This window comes from Canis lupus, chromosome 4, assembly GCF_003254725.2.
Source record: "Canis lupus dingo isolate Sandy chromosome 4, ASM325472v2, whole genome shotgun sequence".
Lineage (NCBI taxonomy): Eukaryota > Metazoa > Chordata > Mammalia > Carnivora > Canidae > Canis > Canis lupus.
The window spans coordinates 43,746,428-43,760,421 of NC_064246.1; the positions used below are offsets into that span (position 1 = coordinate 43,746,428).

Genomic DNA, 13,994 nt, shown 5'->3' on the forward strand with positions numbered 1-13,994 from the left:
AAGGAGGAGAAGGCAGGGTTAGCAACACAACTTCCCAGAAGGGAGCTCTGGTCTGTCACCCTCTGTGTGCTATCCTCTCCACCTTTCGTAATTCAGTAAAAACCTACGCTCACTCTGGTTATTCCACTTACCTTATAAAGAGCTAGCAGCAAGTGGGTAGTTGCTCAATGCCGAGTCTTTAACTTGGGAGAGAATGGTATGGACTCTGGCTCTGGAGCCACCTGCCTGACTTGGAATCCTTGCCCTGCTACTTACTAGCTGTGTGACCTGAGGTAGTTGTTTAAGCTCTCTGTGTCTCAGTTTCCCCTCCTAAAAAAAAGAGGAATAACCATAGGTCCTATCTCATAGGACTATCATACTGATTTAATGGGATGACCAATGTAAAGTGCTCATACAGTCAATATTCAATACCTGTCGGCTTTATCATCAGCTTGCTTAATCCTGACATCAGTCCTGTGAAAAATGACCTAGGATTTTCTCCATTTTATTGATAAGAGTTGTTACATGGAAAGGCTGCCAAATGACAAAGCAGGATTTGGTTCAATCACAATAGGAACATGGTTCCCACGGCACTAGGGCCTGAATGTTTTCATTGGGTTGCTGTCCTGGACAGGAGTTTCAAAATAATTTTGTTTGCCATAGAGCATAAAGCTTCCTTCACTAAATCAGTTATAGCACCTCTGAGCCCAACTCTTAATCTGCCAAGGGGAAAAACAAATACAGGATCTCAGAGGTCAGGGTAGTTCCTGTGGGGAGAGGTGGAGTGTTCAGGGATGAAAAGAACAGGCTTCTGAACGGTGTTCACGGGTTCGAATCCTGACTCTATGACCGACTCTGAGCTGTACAGTCATTATCTGTATGAAGGGGATGACCTCGGGCTGGTATAAGAGGTAAGTGAGGCGTGATACACGCAAAGTGCTTGGCCCAATTGCTTGGCACGTTAAATCACAGGGACTATCATTTGTTTGGTCCTCAGCACAGACGGAGAACATGCAATACAATACTTATGAAGATGTTACATTTTGATGTTGGGGCTACTGATGTCAGAACCATCCCCCTGTTTGGTTCTTTGAAAAGCAAGCCAGGTAGCTAGAGCCAGTGGCAAAGACATGACCTTTGGACTAGAACAGATGGCTCCTGTTACAACTCTGCCAGTGATGTGACCTTAGGCAAGTCACCTAATGCTTCTGAACCTCCTTTTCTTGCTCTACAAGATGAGACTGAACACCCAAGAAGACCAATGATGAGAACTCAGTGAGCTGTGCAGCATGCAGAAACAGCATGAGTCCCGGCACAGAAAGGTGCTCAGGAAAAATCGAGGTAGGACCACATCACAGGAACTCCCATACCTTAATGAGATCTTGCTTTTCTTTTTCTCCACACGTGATGGCCTTTTTGATGGCTTTTGTTTCTCTCAAGACAGCCTGAGCTTCATCCAGTTTGTAGCTGCCCTGAGCATCAGACATTTTCTTATCGATTCTAGGAAACAGTCAGTGGGAAAGGTCAGACAGAGATAGGGTGAGGGATGGAGTCTCCCCAGGGGAAAAGCATGGAAGACAAGCTTCAGTCCCATAAGGAGGCTCCTCTGTATCCTACACTCCCTCCCTCCCCAGGTCCTGCCTATAGGATAAAGCACAGTAGGCGCCTGTGAAATGTCTTGCAGTGTGGGGCTGCAGAAGCAACACCACTCTTGAAGTCAAGGATCCTTTAAGCACCAGCTCTTACAGGAAGCTTTCCCTGATTACCTCCCTGTATCCTCCAGGCTGGGCGAGGTGTTCCCATAACACTGTGTGTAGCTGTGACACTGTAACCATTACACTGTGTTCTAGTTAGTGGTGTATGTGGTAGTATCCTTGACTGGTCTCTGGCAAGCTTGGGACAGGGGTGGGACTGAGGAAGTTTCAGTAGTTTTATTTTATTTTTTTAAAAAGATTTTATTTATTTATTCATGACACACACACACACACACACACACACACACAGAGGCAGAGACATAGGCAGAAGAAGCAGGCTCCCTGTGAGGGGAACCTGATGCGGGCCTCAGTCCCAGGGCCCCGGGATCACAACCTGAGCCAAAGGCAGATGCTCAACCACTGAGCTACCCAGGTGCCCCAGTTTCAGTAGTCTTAGAACGTGGTATAGAACAGTCCTTTAACTTGCGGTCTCTCAACCTCACCATCTTGACATTTGGGGAGGATGATTCATGGTGGGGGGCTGTCCTGTGCACTCTTGGCTGTTTAGTAGCATCCCTGGTCTCTGCTCTCTCAGTGCCAGTAGCATTCTGACCCCCAACTGTGACAACCAAAAACACCTCCATATTTTCTCCGATGCCCCCTGGGGGACAGGAGCAGGATGATTTGCTGAGCCAACAAACACAGTGAAGGCGAGTTGTGAATGATGAAAAACTCTTAGCCCTGCCCCTCAGTGGCCTGGCCTTGGGCACAGCCCTCAACACAAGGAGGCTTAGCTTGCTCCTCTATAAAAACCCTGGGTAATGTCACCTGCCCCACCCATGCTCACGAAGCTGCTAGGAATGTCAGATGGGATAAAAGATGGATAGGCAGGCAGTGGACTGGGAAGGACGGGACCAAATCAGCTTATCTAGGCCCCACATACAGGACAATGTTGCTTTCTGAAGGACAACCAAGCCGGAGATGGTGGAGGTCCAGGCTCTCTGGGGAAGGAGGCCGTGGTGTGGAGAAGCTTCGGAGGAAAGAAAGAAAACTTCAACTGCTTCACACTTTCCCCAAAGGCTAGGCCTGCCGTTTCAGTCCCCAAAGGAGAAAAGGAAGTCTTACAGTCTGAGGGAACACCAGAAACCCATTATTTCAGGATGAGAAAGTGCTCGAAGGCATTCCTCTCTGGTTTCCTGCTTGAGGCCAAACTGTCCTAGGCTAAAAATAACCTGAGTGGGGAATCACTGAGGGGGTGGGGGGCAGGTTTTCATCCCTGTCTGTCTGTCTGCCTCTGAGCAGGAGAGAGGGAGAGAACCCGGGTCTCAGCGCGGCCCTCCCCCTGCCCTTCCGTTATTTCAGCCTCCGTGGAGAGAAAACAAAGCCCCATTTATGTCTCCCCACTAAAAATAGCCTGTCTATTCCTTTCGAGGACTTGGGCCTGAGCAGGCCTGCCAGGTTGGCTAAGACTGGTCTCAGATTTAGTTTGAAAAATTAGTCTAAAGGGAGCTTTCTGTAGCAGGGGCCCTGCCCAAGATGCTCTGTGGAGAGGAGGGTCCCCCAGGACCGGAGGTGGCCCTGCCCCAGATGTGGGGGGGAGGGGTGCAGGAGAAATGCCATTTGCTTGAGCAGGGCTGGGGGCTCCAGGGAGGGGGCTGTGCCCTGCTGTCCTCTGCCAACAGGGTGAGAATGGCTTTGAATCCTCAGCAGGATGAGACAGAAGCGGTTTGTCTGCTGTGCCCTGGGCTCCTCAGACAGCCTCTACCTGATTTCCCTCAGGGGCCTTAGCAACCCAGGCTCTGGAATTTGGCTCCAGAGAGGAGCTCCAAGAGGGAACACTCTTGGGATTGGGGGGTAGGGGTAGGGGAACAAAGGGTCACCATTATGTGCTCAGTGAATGAATCTTTTTTTTTTTAAGGGAAAGAAAAGTTGTGTGGTTGAAGGGGAGAGGAGGGTGTAGTGGGCTGCGTGTGTTTTAGAATTTCTAAATTATGCAGCTGTCCAGAGATTCACACACCCGCTAGTCACAGGACAGCCACAGAGAAGCAGGGCAAAGGTTCTGACAGCAGCCAACTCCCCTTGGTCTTGTCCAGACAACTCTCACCTGGGCAGGGCGGCTTTGGGGACATGCGGGAAGATGCTGCATGGCCCTTCTCCCACAGGAATGATGTGCCAAGTCTCAACTCTTTCCTATTTACAAGGGCTCCAAGTGGCTGACAGACCAAGTCCCAAGCTTTCATCTTGATTTTTTTTTCAGTCTCCGAAGATGCATCTTTCAATCCTCATCAACCTTTCCTTTTTTTTTAAAACTAGGGTTGCTGACCATAAATATGGTCATGACAAGGGAACAAGCTTTACCTTCTCCCATGCTCTGCAAAGGGAAGAGGCTGAGAGCGGTAGAAGTGATGAGATCACCTCCCACCACTGGCCTCTGCAAAAGATCCCAAGGGACATGGAAAGAGGCCTCCTGTTTTCTGGGGATGAGGAGGGGGTTATGAAGGATGAAGCCAGGAAGGAAGGTATTAGCACATGAGTGGCAAAACCCAACAGTCCTGGGTTCTGACCCCAGCCCCGCTGCTTACTGGGTGAGGGAGCGTATGGTAGGTAGGTATATTTTCAACCTCTTCGGTGCCCTCATCTGTAAAATGGGGCATGACAAAAACCTCTCTTAAAGGGATAGAGACAGTGAAATGAGGGGAGTGATGCATAGTGCTTACCCAGCACAGCCTTGAGCCTGGGGCAAACGAGTTCATCTGAGTTCCTCCCCAAACCCAAGCCAGCAACTAGCTAGAGGTCACCCCCTACACACACACATCCCTCACCCGATCCTTATGCTCACTGCCAGGCACTGTCACACACTTCAGTTTAATCTCCACAAATAACTTATTTTTCAGGTAAAGAAACCAAAGCTCAAGGGGGCTAAGTCATTTTTGGAAGGTTCCTGGGAACTGGGATTTAAACCCAGGCCATCTGCCCCTCGAGGCTACATTCCTAACCCTCTCTGCCAAGGTGTGCATTAAAGCAGATGCCTTCCTCCATACTGAACATGGAGCTGGCTTCGGGTGAGGAGTGTGGGCGGCCAGAGCTGCCACGGGTCCTATCGAGGCCTGATATCAAACATCAGTTGGGCGGAGGGAGGAGGAAAAAAAGGAGGCTTGTCTTTGGGGTTTCAGCGTCAGCTTACCAAAGAACAAGAATTTTCAATGCTTCTACAGGGTGACAAAGTGGTAAAACAGGTTTGTGGTGGCTCAGAGAATAATGGGAAATGTTTTAACCAGAAGCTCCTGAGGATTGCAGGAAGGGGAGGGGGGGGGAAGGCCCCTGCGGTAAGATGACGTGGGAGTGAGTAACCTTTAAACTATGTGTTCAGAATCTGGAGGGCTCATGAGGTTATTTGCTTTATAGATCACAGATAGGAGTTTTCAAGGCTCATATTCATGCTGTCGACTGTCATATGTATATATACGTCTATTAGTAACATATGTACCTATAGAAGCACACATATATAAAACCGTATTTTATAATAATTTATAATACGAAAAAGTATTGTACACAATCCATGACACAAAGCCACGCTTTCTGAAACCTTGTGTGGTGGAGGATTCATGTAGCTCCCCCGTAGCTTTGGAGATGCGAAGAGGTGAATCAGAACCAACCAACCCCTAAGAGTGGTCACAGTCCTCTCGATTAATCAAGATTGGTGACAGCCATCTCAAGGCTTGGAGCTGTGGCCACAGAAGTAGTGGGGTGGATCTGAGGTTCAGAGGATGAGGAAAAGGTAGAGTCAGAGAAAAGGCAAGTGACTAGAGAAGCAGCTGTCTGTTGGGAATCTAAGTGAGATGTCCCTTAGAACAGAGAAATCGACTGCATGTTCTCCCTGGGGCTTCCAAGAGGGCGACCAGGCACCTCTGTCATGACTGTACACTGAGTCCATCAAATATACTGAACATGACTCTACGCACAAGTGTTCACTGCATGTGTGATTATTCATAACAATAAGCTAAGGCTTGCTGAGCACATACTATGTGACTCAGTTTCCTCTCCTACAAAGGGGAGTTAGCTAAAAGAACATTCCTTATAGAAAAAAAAAAAAAAAAAAAGAACATTCCTTATAGAGTTGCAATGGGGATCAAATGAGGTCACCCAAGCAGAAACACTGAAAGTGCTGCTGGGCAGAGTAACTGCTCAATAAATCTTAGCTAGTATGATAATGATAATAGGGATGAATGCACCTGCTCTAAAGAAACAACAGAGCTATATCTTGGTGGCAAGTCAGTTTCTAAATGTGAAAATTACATTTGGTCAAAGTTATCCTGGAAACTCTGTAAGTCACCCATAGAGTACAGCGGCCATGACATGATGCATGTTTTCCCAGTGCTCTGTGTGTTGTGGAAGAAATCCTCGTCCCTTCAGTGGGGCACACTAGCTGCTCATCTTTAGGGGCCATGGGAAAGCAGAGTTTGTTTTATTTGCATGTGTACCAGATCCTACTGTATCTCCTGGAGGAGATGAGACAGGTGCCCAGAAATGCCCAACAAAACTTGTTTCTGTGACTGGCTGGTAAAACTGGCTTCAACGGCTTCAGGAATTCAGAGGACAATGAGAACTCTGGTTTGAAAAGATTCCCTTTGGGGCATCTCGGGGGGCTCAGTTGGTTAAGCATCTGCCTTTGGCTCAGGTCATGATCCCAGGGTCCTGGGACCAAGCCCCACGTTGCATCGGATTCCCTGCTCAGAAGGGAGTCTGCTTCTCCCTCTGCTCCTCACCCTGCTCATGCTTGTGGTCTCTCTCTGAAGTAAATAAATAAGATCTTAAAAAACAAAAAAAAAAAAAAAAAAAAAGAAAAAAAAAGAAAAGAAAAGATTCCCCTTTTCTCTTTCTATACCGCAACCTTGAGTGACAATATCTTCAGTCAATACCAGTGGAACAGAACTGGAATCGAATGGTTAGAGTGGCCTTAAAGGAGAGACAGACAGAGGGGCAGGAGGGGGAGTAGGGGACATCCCCACACTCTGCACAACAGGGTGGACTTACTTCTTCAGGGTCTGAAAGCCATGCTCTTTGAACTGCAGCTCCTGCTGGAGGTGAACCATCTCTCTCTTTAGCTTGTTGACCTGGATGGCAGAAGACACATGGGGCTAGATCCAAGGTTGATAGGGAACTGCAGGCTGCCTTCTCTCTAACGGGAACCCAGAGCCCCCCAGGGCTCCCACATAATTACTCAGGTTGTATCCCTTGGGCCACGTGGTCCCACACCTTCCCCTCACTGATGTTGTTGGTCTCTGCAGCTGCTCCTGCAGTCATTCTTGGTCAGCCTGGCTGGGATCAGGTCATTCTTGGTCAGCCCTCACTTGAGGTAAGAAGCCTCACTTGAGGCAAGAAGTGGACAGGTGCTAGCTGCCCTGAGACAGAGCTTAGCCTTCCCACTGCCTGGCTAGGTGACTACTCGCAAGCCACCTTGCCTCTCTGAACCTCCCTTTCCTGTTTAGACAGATGAGAATATGGTAATTTGCAGGGTTGTGCATAACTTAAAGCAGGTGATGGGTATGGGAGTGCTGTGCATGGAGGAGAGAGGCAATGTAGTAACTTTAGAGGCAAGACAAGGCACAGGAGCCAGATTTGGCCTGCAGGAATGCCTTGTTTGGCTTGCAGTTATTAAATCAAAAAAGTTAATTGCTAATAATGAAATACTGAGAGATTTTGTATAATAAGCCTAAGTACAGTTGTTTTCTAAAATTAGAAGATGCACCAACCACTGAGCCCTCATTCCAGCATGGCCACAGAGGGGAGGGGTTAGACAGGGCCCACCTCTCTAGGCTACACACTTCCCACCACTCCCTACTGCTTCACCCAGAGCTCTCATCCCCCTTTGACATTTTTTTGCAGGCATCTGAATTTGGAGAACCTTACTTGAAGTGTAACTGAACCAGTGTTCAAAATACTAGCTTTAGTTGAGCAAAATACTGGTTTAGTTGAGCACCACTGAACTGTGGTGTCTTAGTTACACATCGGTGAAATGGGAATCATAGCTATCCCCAAGAAGTTGTGAAGTAGTTAAATAAGACAACACAGGAGAAGCTGCAGCCAGGAAGATAGCACATTACATTAAGCACCGTGGAGGAAGCCCTGAGGCCTTGTGACCCTGGGCAAGTTCCTCAGCTCCCTAAGCTTGCGTGTGCTCATCTTTAAAGCACAGACGCTGACAGCTGCTTCTTGGGTCTGCTGCAAGAACACGAGACAGCCCTCATGGAGCCCTGAGCGCTATGCCAGGGATATAGTGAAATGGCAGCTGCTGTCACCTTCACAATTACTCTGACAACTGCTACCACTGCTATTATTCGGGATCCTGGCAGTCAGCACTGGCCGCCACTGCCTGGTGGAAGCACCTGCTCTGGTCTTGTGGGTGAGTGAGTGGCCTGTGGCTGCCTCAGTGACCCCCTTCCACAGCAAAGAGGCAGGCCCTACCCGGGATTTCGCAGTGGCAATTTCAGCTTTCAGGATCTCAGGGTCATACTTAGAGCTGGATGATGAGCCCGACACCACTGCAACGAGAAAGAAAAAAACAGTTCTGTAGCGGAAACATTTTGATAAAGATGGCTTGTTTGGCCATCTACATAAACCCAGAAAGGAATGACTAATAGTGAACCACCTAAATGTCCAATGGGGGGGGATGTGCTAAATAAATAGGACGCATACATAAATGAGGACGATACGACTTATTGGGATTTAAAATGATGGTGCAGGGAGCATCTGGGCAGCTCAGTCCATTAAGTATCTGCTTTCAGCCCAGGTTATGATCTCGAAGTCCTGGGATTGAGCTCAGGATCGAGCTCAGCATCAGACTTGCTGCTCAGAGGGGAGTCTGTCTCTCCCTCTGTCCTTCCCCCCTCCCTCCATTAAATAATTAAAAATCTTAAAAAATAAAATAAAATGATAGTTCAGAGGAATTCTCAACAAGGGAAAATGTCCAAAAGGTGCCGCTACCTGAAAACAATCATCTACAGACACTACAAAGAAAGAGTAACGTAAATTTGGAAAATGAACAGTTAACACACACACACATACACACGCATCTCAAAAAGACACAAGAAATATACAGAAAGATGACATTGATATCTAGAGATGTAAGTGATGAATATTTTCATCTTTGTATTTTTCTTTTCTACATTTTCTAAGATGAACGTATTTTTAATAATCAAAATACTGTTGAAAATATTTATCGTACTTTACAATATCAGCGTACATTTTTAAGGGAAAATAATAAATAATGCCATCCCCCCAATACAATGATCTATTCATACAAATTACTCTCCAATGCTTATCCATGGTCCTGTTAAGTAGCTGTAATCTTAACTGCATTTTTAAAATTTAAAAATAGTATTTAGGTCTTGAAAAGATATCTTAAGGCTTACAAACATGAAGGTTAACAGTAAAATGAAGTAAAGGAAAAATAAGAATGAGGAAGCACAGCCATAGGTGTGAGATTAGTTAGGGCCCATGCAAACATGGAAGGTTCCCCTTCCTTACCAGGTGCCACAGCAGGGCTCAAAGCTTCCTGCCTGGTGATGTGAAGAGGGAAAGGGGCCCGATGTAATATTCATGGTGCCCTTAATGTAAACACAGCCTCACTGTTCAGGAAAAGGACAGGCGTTCTTGGTATGGAGGCCAGAGAAGACCTTTTTCCTGCAGGGCCTTCATCCCACCGTACTTGCAATTCCATCATTCCCCCACCCTCCACCTGCTGTCACCTGAACACTATGTGTGCAGTGAGATCACCTACTGGGGCCTAGAGTTTTCTCAGGATAGAGACTGGTGGCAATTTTCGGTGTCCAGAGGCAGACATGGCTGTTGTGAAGGGGATGTTGCTCTTTGGATTTGGTTAAAATAGTGAAATGGACCTTCTGATTATGCACAAAGGAAGCTGAAACATAATGCTGAAAAGTTGGGGAGAAAGGAAATAAAACTGTTCTGCACGGTAACAGTAAAGATGTTTTGCACCAAAGGCGTGTTGCATTTCTGCCCAGTTTATAGGAACGATGACAAGGGGGAGGAGGAGGAGGAGGATGGATTTTACCACAAGAGATGGGTGGCAGGAATACCTGGGTTGGCAGGGGGAGGTCCTTGTAGTCCTCCTTGTGAGCATGGAACAGAGAGACTTCAGATACAGATTTTTGTTTACAATTGGAAGCTTTCATTTCCTGCATTCTAATCCCTCTGGTGTTTGCTGGACTTAGGGATTTCAGGGTGGGATTTGGCTGGATACCTAGCTGGAGGCAGCGATTTAAGCAATATTCCCCAGACAGGCACTTTTCAACAAAACTTTAAGGTTGTGAATATTTGTTACCCACTGATCAATTGTAAAAACATGGTGAAGAGAGTCACTGGTGAGGAAGTAAGATGGAGCCACACTCCAAAAGGGCGGGGGTGTCCGTTCTGTGAGCGTCCTACCCTGCTGGCCACTCTGCTATCAGGTTGTGCCACTGGACTTGGGTCTACGCTTCTAGGAACTTAAAGGTGAGTGTGACAGCAGCCTGGAGAGCCCATGAAAAATTGCAAGACCTGACCCTAAAAGGGAGAGCGTGCTCTGTGGGCACCAGCAACACCAGCCAGTGCTGATCTACAGAATGGGAGGTGGTTCTTGGGTATACTCAAAAATCTTGGAGGGAAGGAAACACAAAAAAGAACAGACTCCCACCAACTGAGCCACTGGGGGCTTGAATTCTTATGCTCTAGAGCACCACTGTGAAATGCAGTGTTTGCACCCCAAGCTGTTGAAATGGGATGTTATCATTTTTTTGGTAAGCACTTTATCTAACTAAAAATGCAAGTGGAAAGGTGCACAAATCATGTGTGCAGCTTGAGGAATTTTCACCAAAGAAACACACTTGAGCCCTTTCTGCCCACGGGTCCTGTCCCTGTGCTTTAGTAAAACCGTCTTTTTGCACTGGAAAAAGGGGAAAAAAAAAAAAAGGCAGCACACTTAACTAATCAGCACTGCAATCAAGAAACAGGTACCCATCTCCCTCCCCTTGCACCCTTATCCCTTCACTATGCTTACAACAAAGGAATTACATGTACTCGAACAGAACCTTAAAGGCTGATTTTAAGTGCCCACCTTTTTATAGTTTTTAATTGTTAAGCTTTTATTCAAGGTATATATGAATGTAAGTTTAACAGTTCAAAGCGGTACAAGGTTTGCAATAAAAGAACATTCCATAGGTCCCTATCCCCTATCTCACTCCCCAAAACGGAGCCATTTCCACATGTTCAGCTATTTTCTTGGTTATCAGAAAGTAGCAAGGTATTTTTGTTTTAGGCTTATTTACTTTCTTCTCTCTCTGGAGGCTAGGGATTAGCTCCCCTCCCTCCTCTGGCCTCTATGCTGCACATGTGCCCTGCCCTCTTGCCCCCAGCTACCCATCCTCACAGATAAGCACAGTCTTGGTGAAAGCATCTTCAGTGTTTGCATTACTTTTACTTTGTAAACACTCCTTGGGCCAGAGGCATGCAGCTGACTTTGCTTACTTTCCGTTCCAGCACATTTTTTTGGGGTTGTTTTTCCTAGAGTTAATAATTGTCATTTTTATGCTGTCTACAAACTTATCACAGATTCAACCTCATGCTCTGCCAGTTATCTGAATCTCCCGTCTTCGGGTCCAGGCCAGTCAGCTTCCTGCCCATTTCCACTTTTTGGCTATGCCTGGCCTAGGCACGAGAGCTGGTTGCTCTCTCTGCACTGCCAGCACCCTGAGATTCCCTCTTTGTCTTGCTCCTCTTTCCTAAATATCACGTCTTCCCCTCTTACCAGCTGTTTCAGTAGAACACTAGAAGCTTCCCAAGGAGACCACAAAGGAAAGAAACTTTTGAAATTGTGCATGTCTAAAAATATCTTTGTTCTACCCTACAGTTGGTTAAAGGTAGTTTTGCTGGATATAGAATTCTAGGTCCGAAGTGATTTTCCTTAAAATTTTAAAGGCATAGCTCCATTGTCCTCTAGGTTTCCAGTGTTGCTGTTGAACTATTCTGAGTCCTGATAATTTTTGTGTGACCTGGTTTTTTTATTCGAAGGCTTTCAGGAGCTCCAATCTCTCCATGTTTGAAGTTGCACAAGGGTATGTCTTGGTGTGAGCTGACTTTCATGCATTGTGTTCACTGAGCCCTTTAAACCTAAAAGCTCTCCTCCATCCGTTCTGGGAAATTTTTCCAAAATTATTTTACCTGATGCTCCTTCTCCTCTGTTTCCTCTGCTCTCTCTGGAACTTTTATCACTCCGATAGATCTCCTGGCCTGGTGCTCTATTTTTCTTTCTCTCATTTTCTATCTCATTCTATTTTTGCTCTGCTTTTTAGCAGATTTCTTCAGTCTTACCTTCTAGTCTTCCTACAGATTTTAAATTTCTGACATTGTATTTTAATTTCTAAAGGCTCTTTTGTGTTCTCTGAGTGTTCCTTTCTCTAAAATATAGCATCCTGTTCTTGTTTCATGGGTGTGTAGCTTCTCGTGAGGTTTTTCTTCTTCGTGAAGACTCCCTGGGTCCCTCCAAGGCCCTCCTGATACCACCACATGATTGTTTTCATCTCTACTTTTCATGCCAGAGAATTCTTTCCTCGGATGTCTGGAATCTCAGCTGTCTGCTCATATTTAAGAGTGGGGCCCCAAAAGCAGACTAGACTTTTTTGACTTTGGGTTATGTGGTACATGACTTGGCTGGATTGTTTCATCCAGAGACCTTCAATGTCTTCACATCTCTTTTATCTGGTCAGATTTCCCAGACTCTGCTACTGTCCAGCCTGGGCAGTAAAAGCCTGGCACCATTCTGGGGAGCCAAGTGGTACATGTGAGCTGGGGTCTCAAATCCTATGTGTCCATGTTCACTTCTGTCTTTTCAGTGTGGTTCACCCCAGCTTTGAACTTGTCTTTTATCCAATAGTCCAGCAACTCTACACTTCCTGAAAAAAAGAAAAAAAAAAAAAAAAGAAAAAACCCCCAAAACCCCACAAACCCTCCAGTCTTTTGCCAGGTTGGGGATGGGCTGAACCAATTGGGGGAGAAGGTGTGGTGATCCTTCTCATAAAATAGCTTTCATCTAATCTTTATTTGAGGCCTTTGTCACTTCACTTGCACTCCCAGAGACATCTGCAGTCTCCAATTCCCATGGCTTTTGCCAGTGATCTGTGTAGACCAGAGTGCTCGCTGGTTTTCCTTGTGAGTGGCCCATATTGTCTTTTCTCGGGTCTACCAGATAGGCTGTCACCTGCCCATTTGCTTTCCAGCTTCCGCATCCTCCAGGTCTCCCTGTCTTTGTGCATATACTCCTTAACAACAATCTCTTATTTGATATTTCCTTTGTTTTAGATGTGAGTGAGATCAGGTGGGTGGTTCAACTGGCATTTTTAACTGCTACGTTCCCAGTGATTTCTTTTTCACATGGGAGACCAAGGCCTAGAGAGAGGAAGGAATGTGATGAGATCCCAAAGAACCCAGCTCTTCTGAGTTCTCATTTTTCAGAGGATAGGAGGACTCAAATGTAACACATGAAACTTAAAATTTGACTGGCTGATCTATATGAAGAGAAGTATTTTTGAGGTCTGATATCCTGGATAGAAAGGCCAGCTCTGCCACGTTTTACTGGTGTGACCTTGGAGAAACTCCTTCCCTTCTCTGGGCCTCAGTTTCCTAATCTGTAAAATGGGAAAAACAGTATCTTGTAGGATTGTTCAGAGGGGGAAGGTTACTTTAAATAGCCTATGTGGAGCATCTATCATATTGCCCTGCAGGAATATAACAGGTGCACATTCAAGGTTAGTTCTCTTCTCCATGGAGCTAGAGTACACCAGAGATAACGACAAAGTCTCCATCCCCAGGGCAGGGCCCCACCTGTGGCCAAGGCCAGGTGGCAAGAATTTCACAAGCCTGGGCAGGCCATCTGAGTTAGAAGCAAGGCATGTGCTCTCACTGGTCCATCAACATGTGCAGAGCTTGACTTGGAAGACAGACTTGTCTTGTAAAACCCAAAAGAAAGTCATGAGACTTTAACAGGCATGCTTAGGCTGGGGACACCTCAATTCCTGGCTGGTCTAGATCTCAGATCTAGTTACCTGAGATGACCCAAGTCACTTCAGATGGAAGTTCTTTAACATTCAAATCAGTGGTGCCTTTGGACTTGATGGAGCTCTTGGGAGTGTGCACATGATAGAAGTACATCATTACTTCCTACCACTGATCATATATTTATTCTTATTGGTTAAAATAAGACTAATAGGATCTATTAAAATCCCATTTTTGTAATTTCAATGCCAATGAATTAATAATATCAGATAA

General features: G+C 46.2%; 1 protein-coding gene across 7 annotated transcripts in view; it reads right to left on the reverse strand.

Annotated features, from left to right (window-relative positions):
• Positions 1 to 13,994, reverse strand: part of WWC1 (WW and C2 domain containing 1) — a 152,411-nt gene that overhangs the window by 52,453 nt on the left and 85,964 nt on the right. For all 7 annotated transcript variants that reach the window (XM_049109162.1, XM_035715045.2, XM_035715042.2 and 4 more), the window contains exons 4-6: positions 8,139 to 8,215; positions 6,708 to 6,787; positions 1,350 to 1,479 (exon numbers count right to left, since the gene is read on the reverse strand). In XM_049109162.1, the coding sequence (XP_048965119.1) occupies positions 1,350 to 1,479; positions 6,708 to 6,787; positions 8,139 to 8,215 (287 nt within the window). The remainder of the gene's footprint in view (positions 1 to 1,349; positions 1,480 to 6,707; positions 6,788 to 8,138; positions 8,216 to 13,994) is intronic.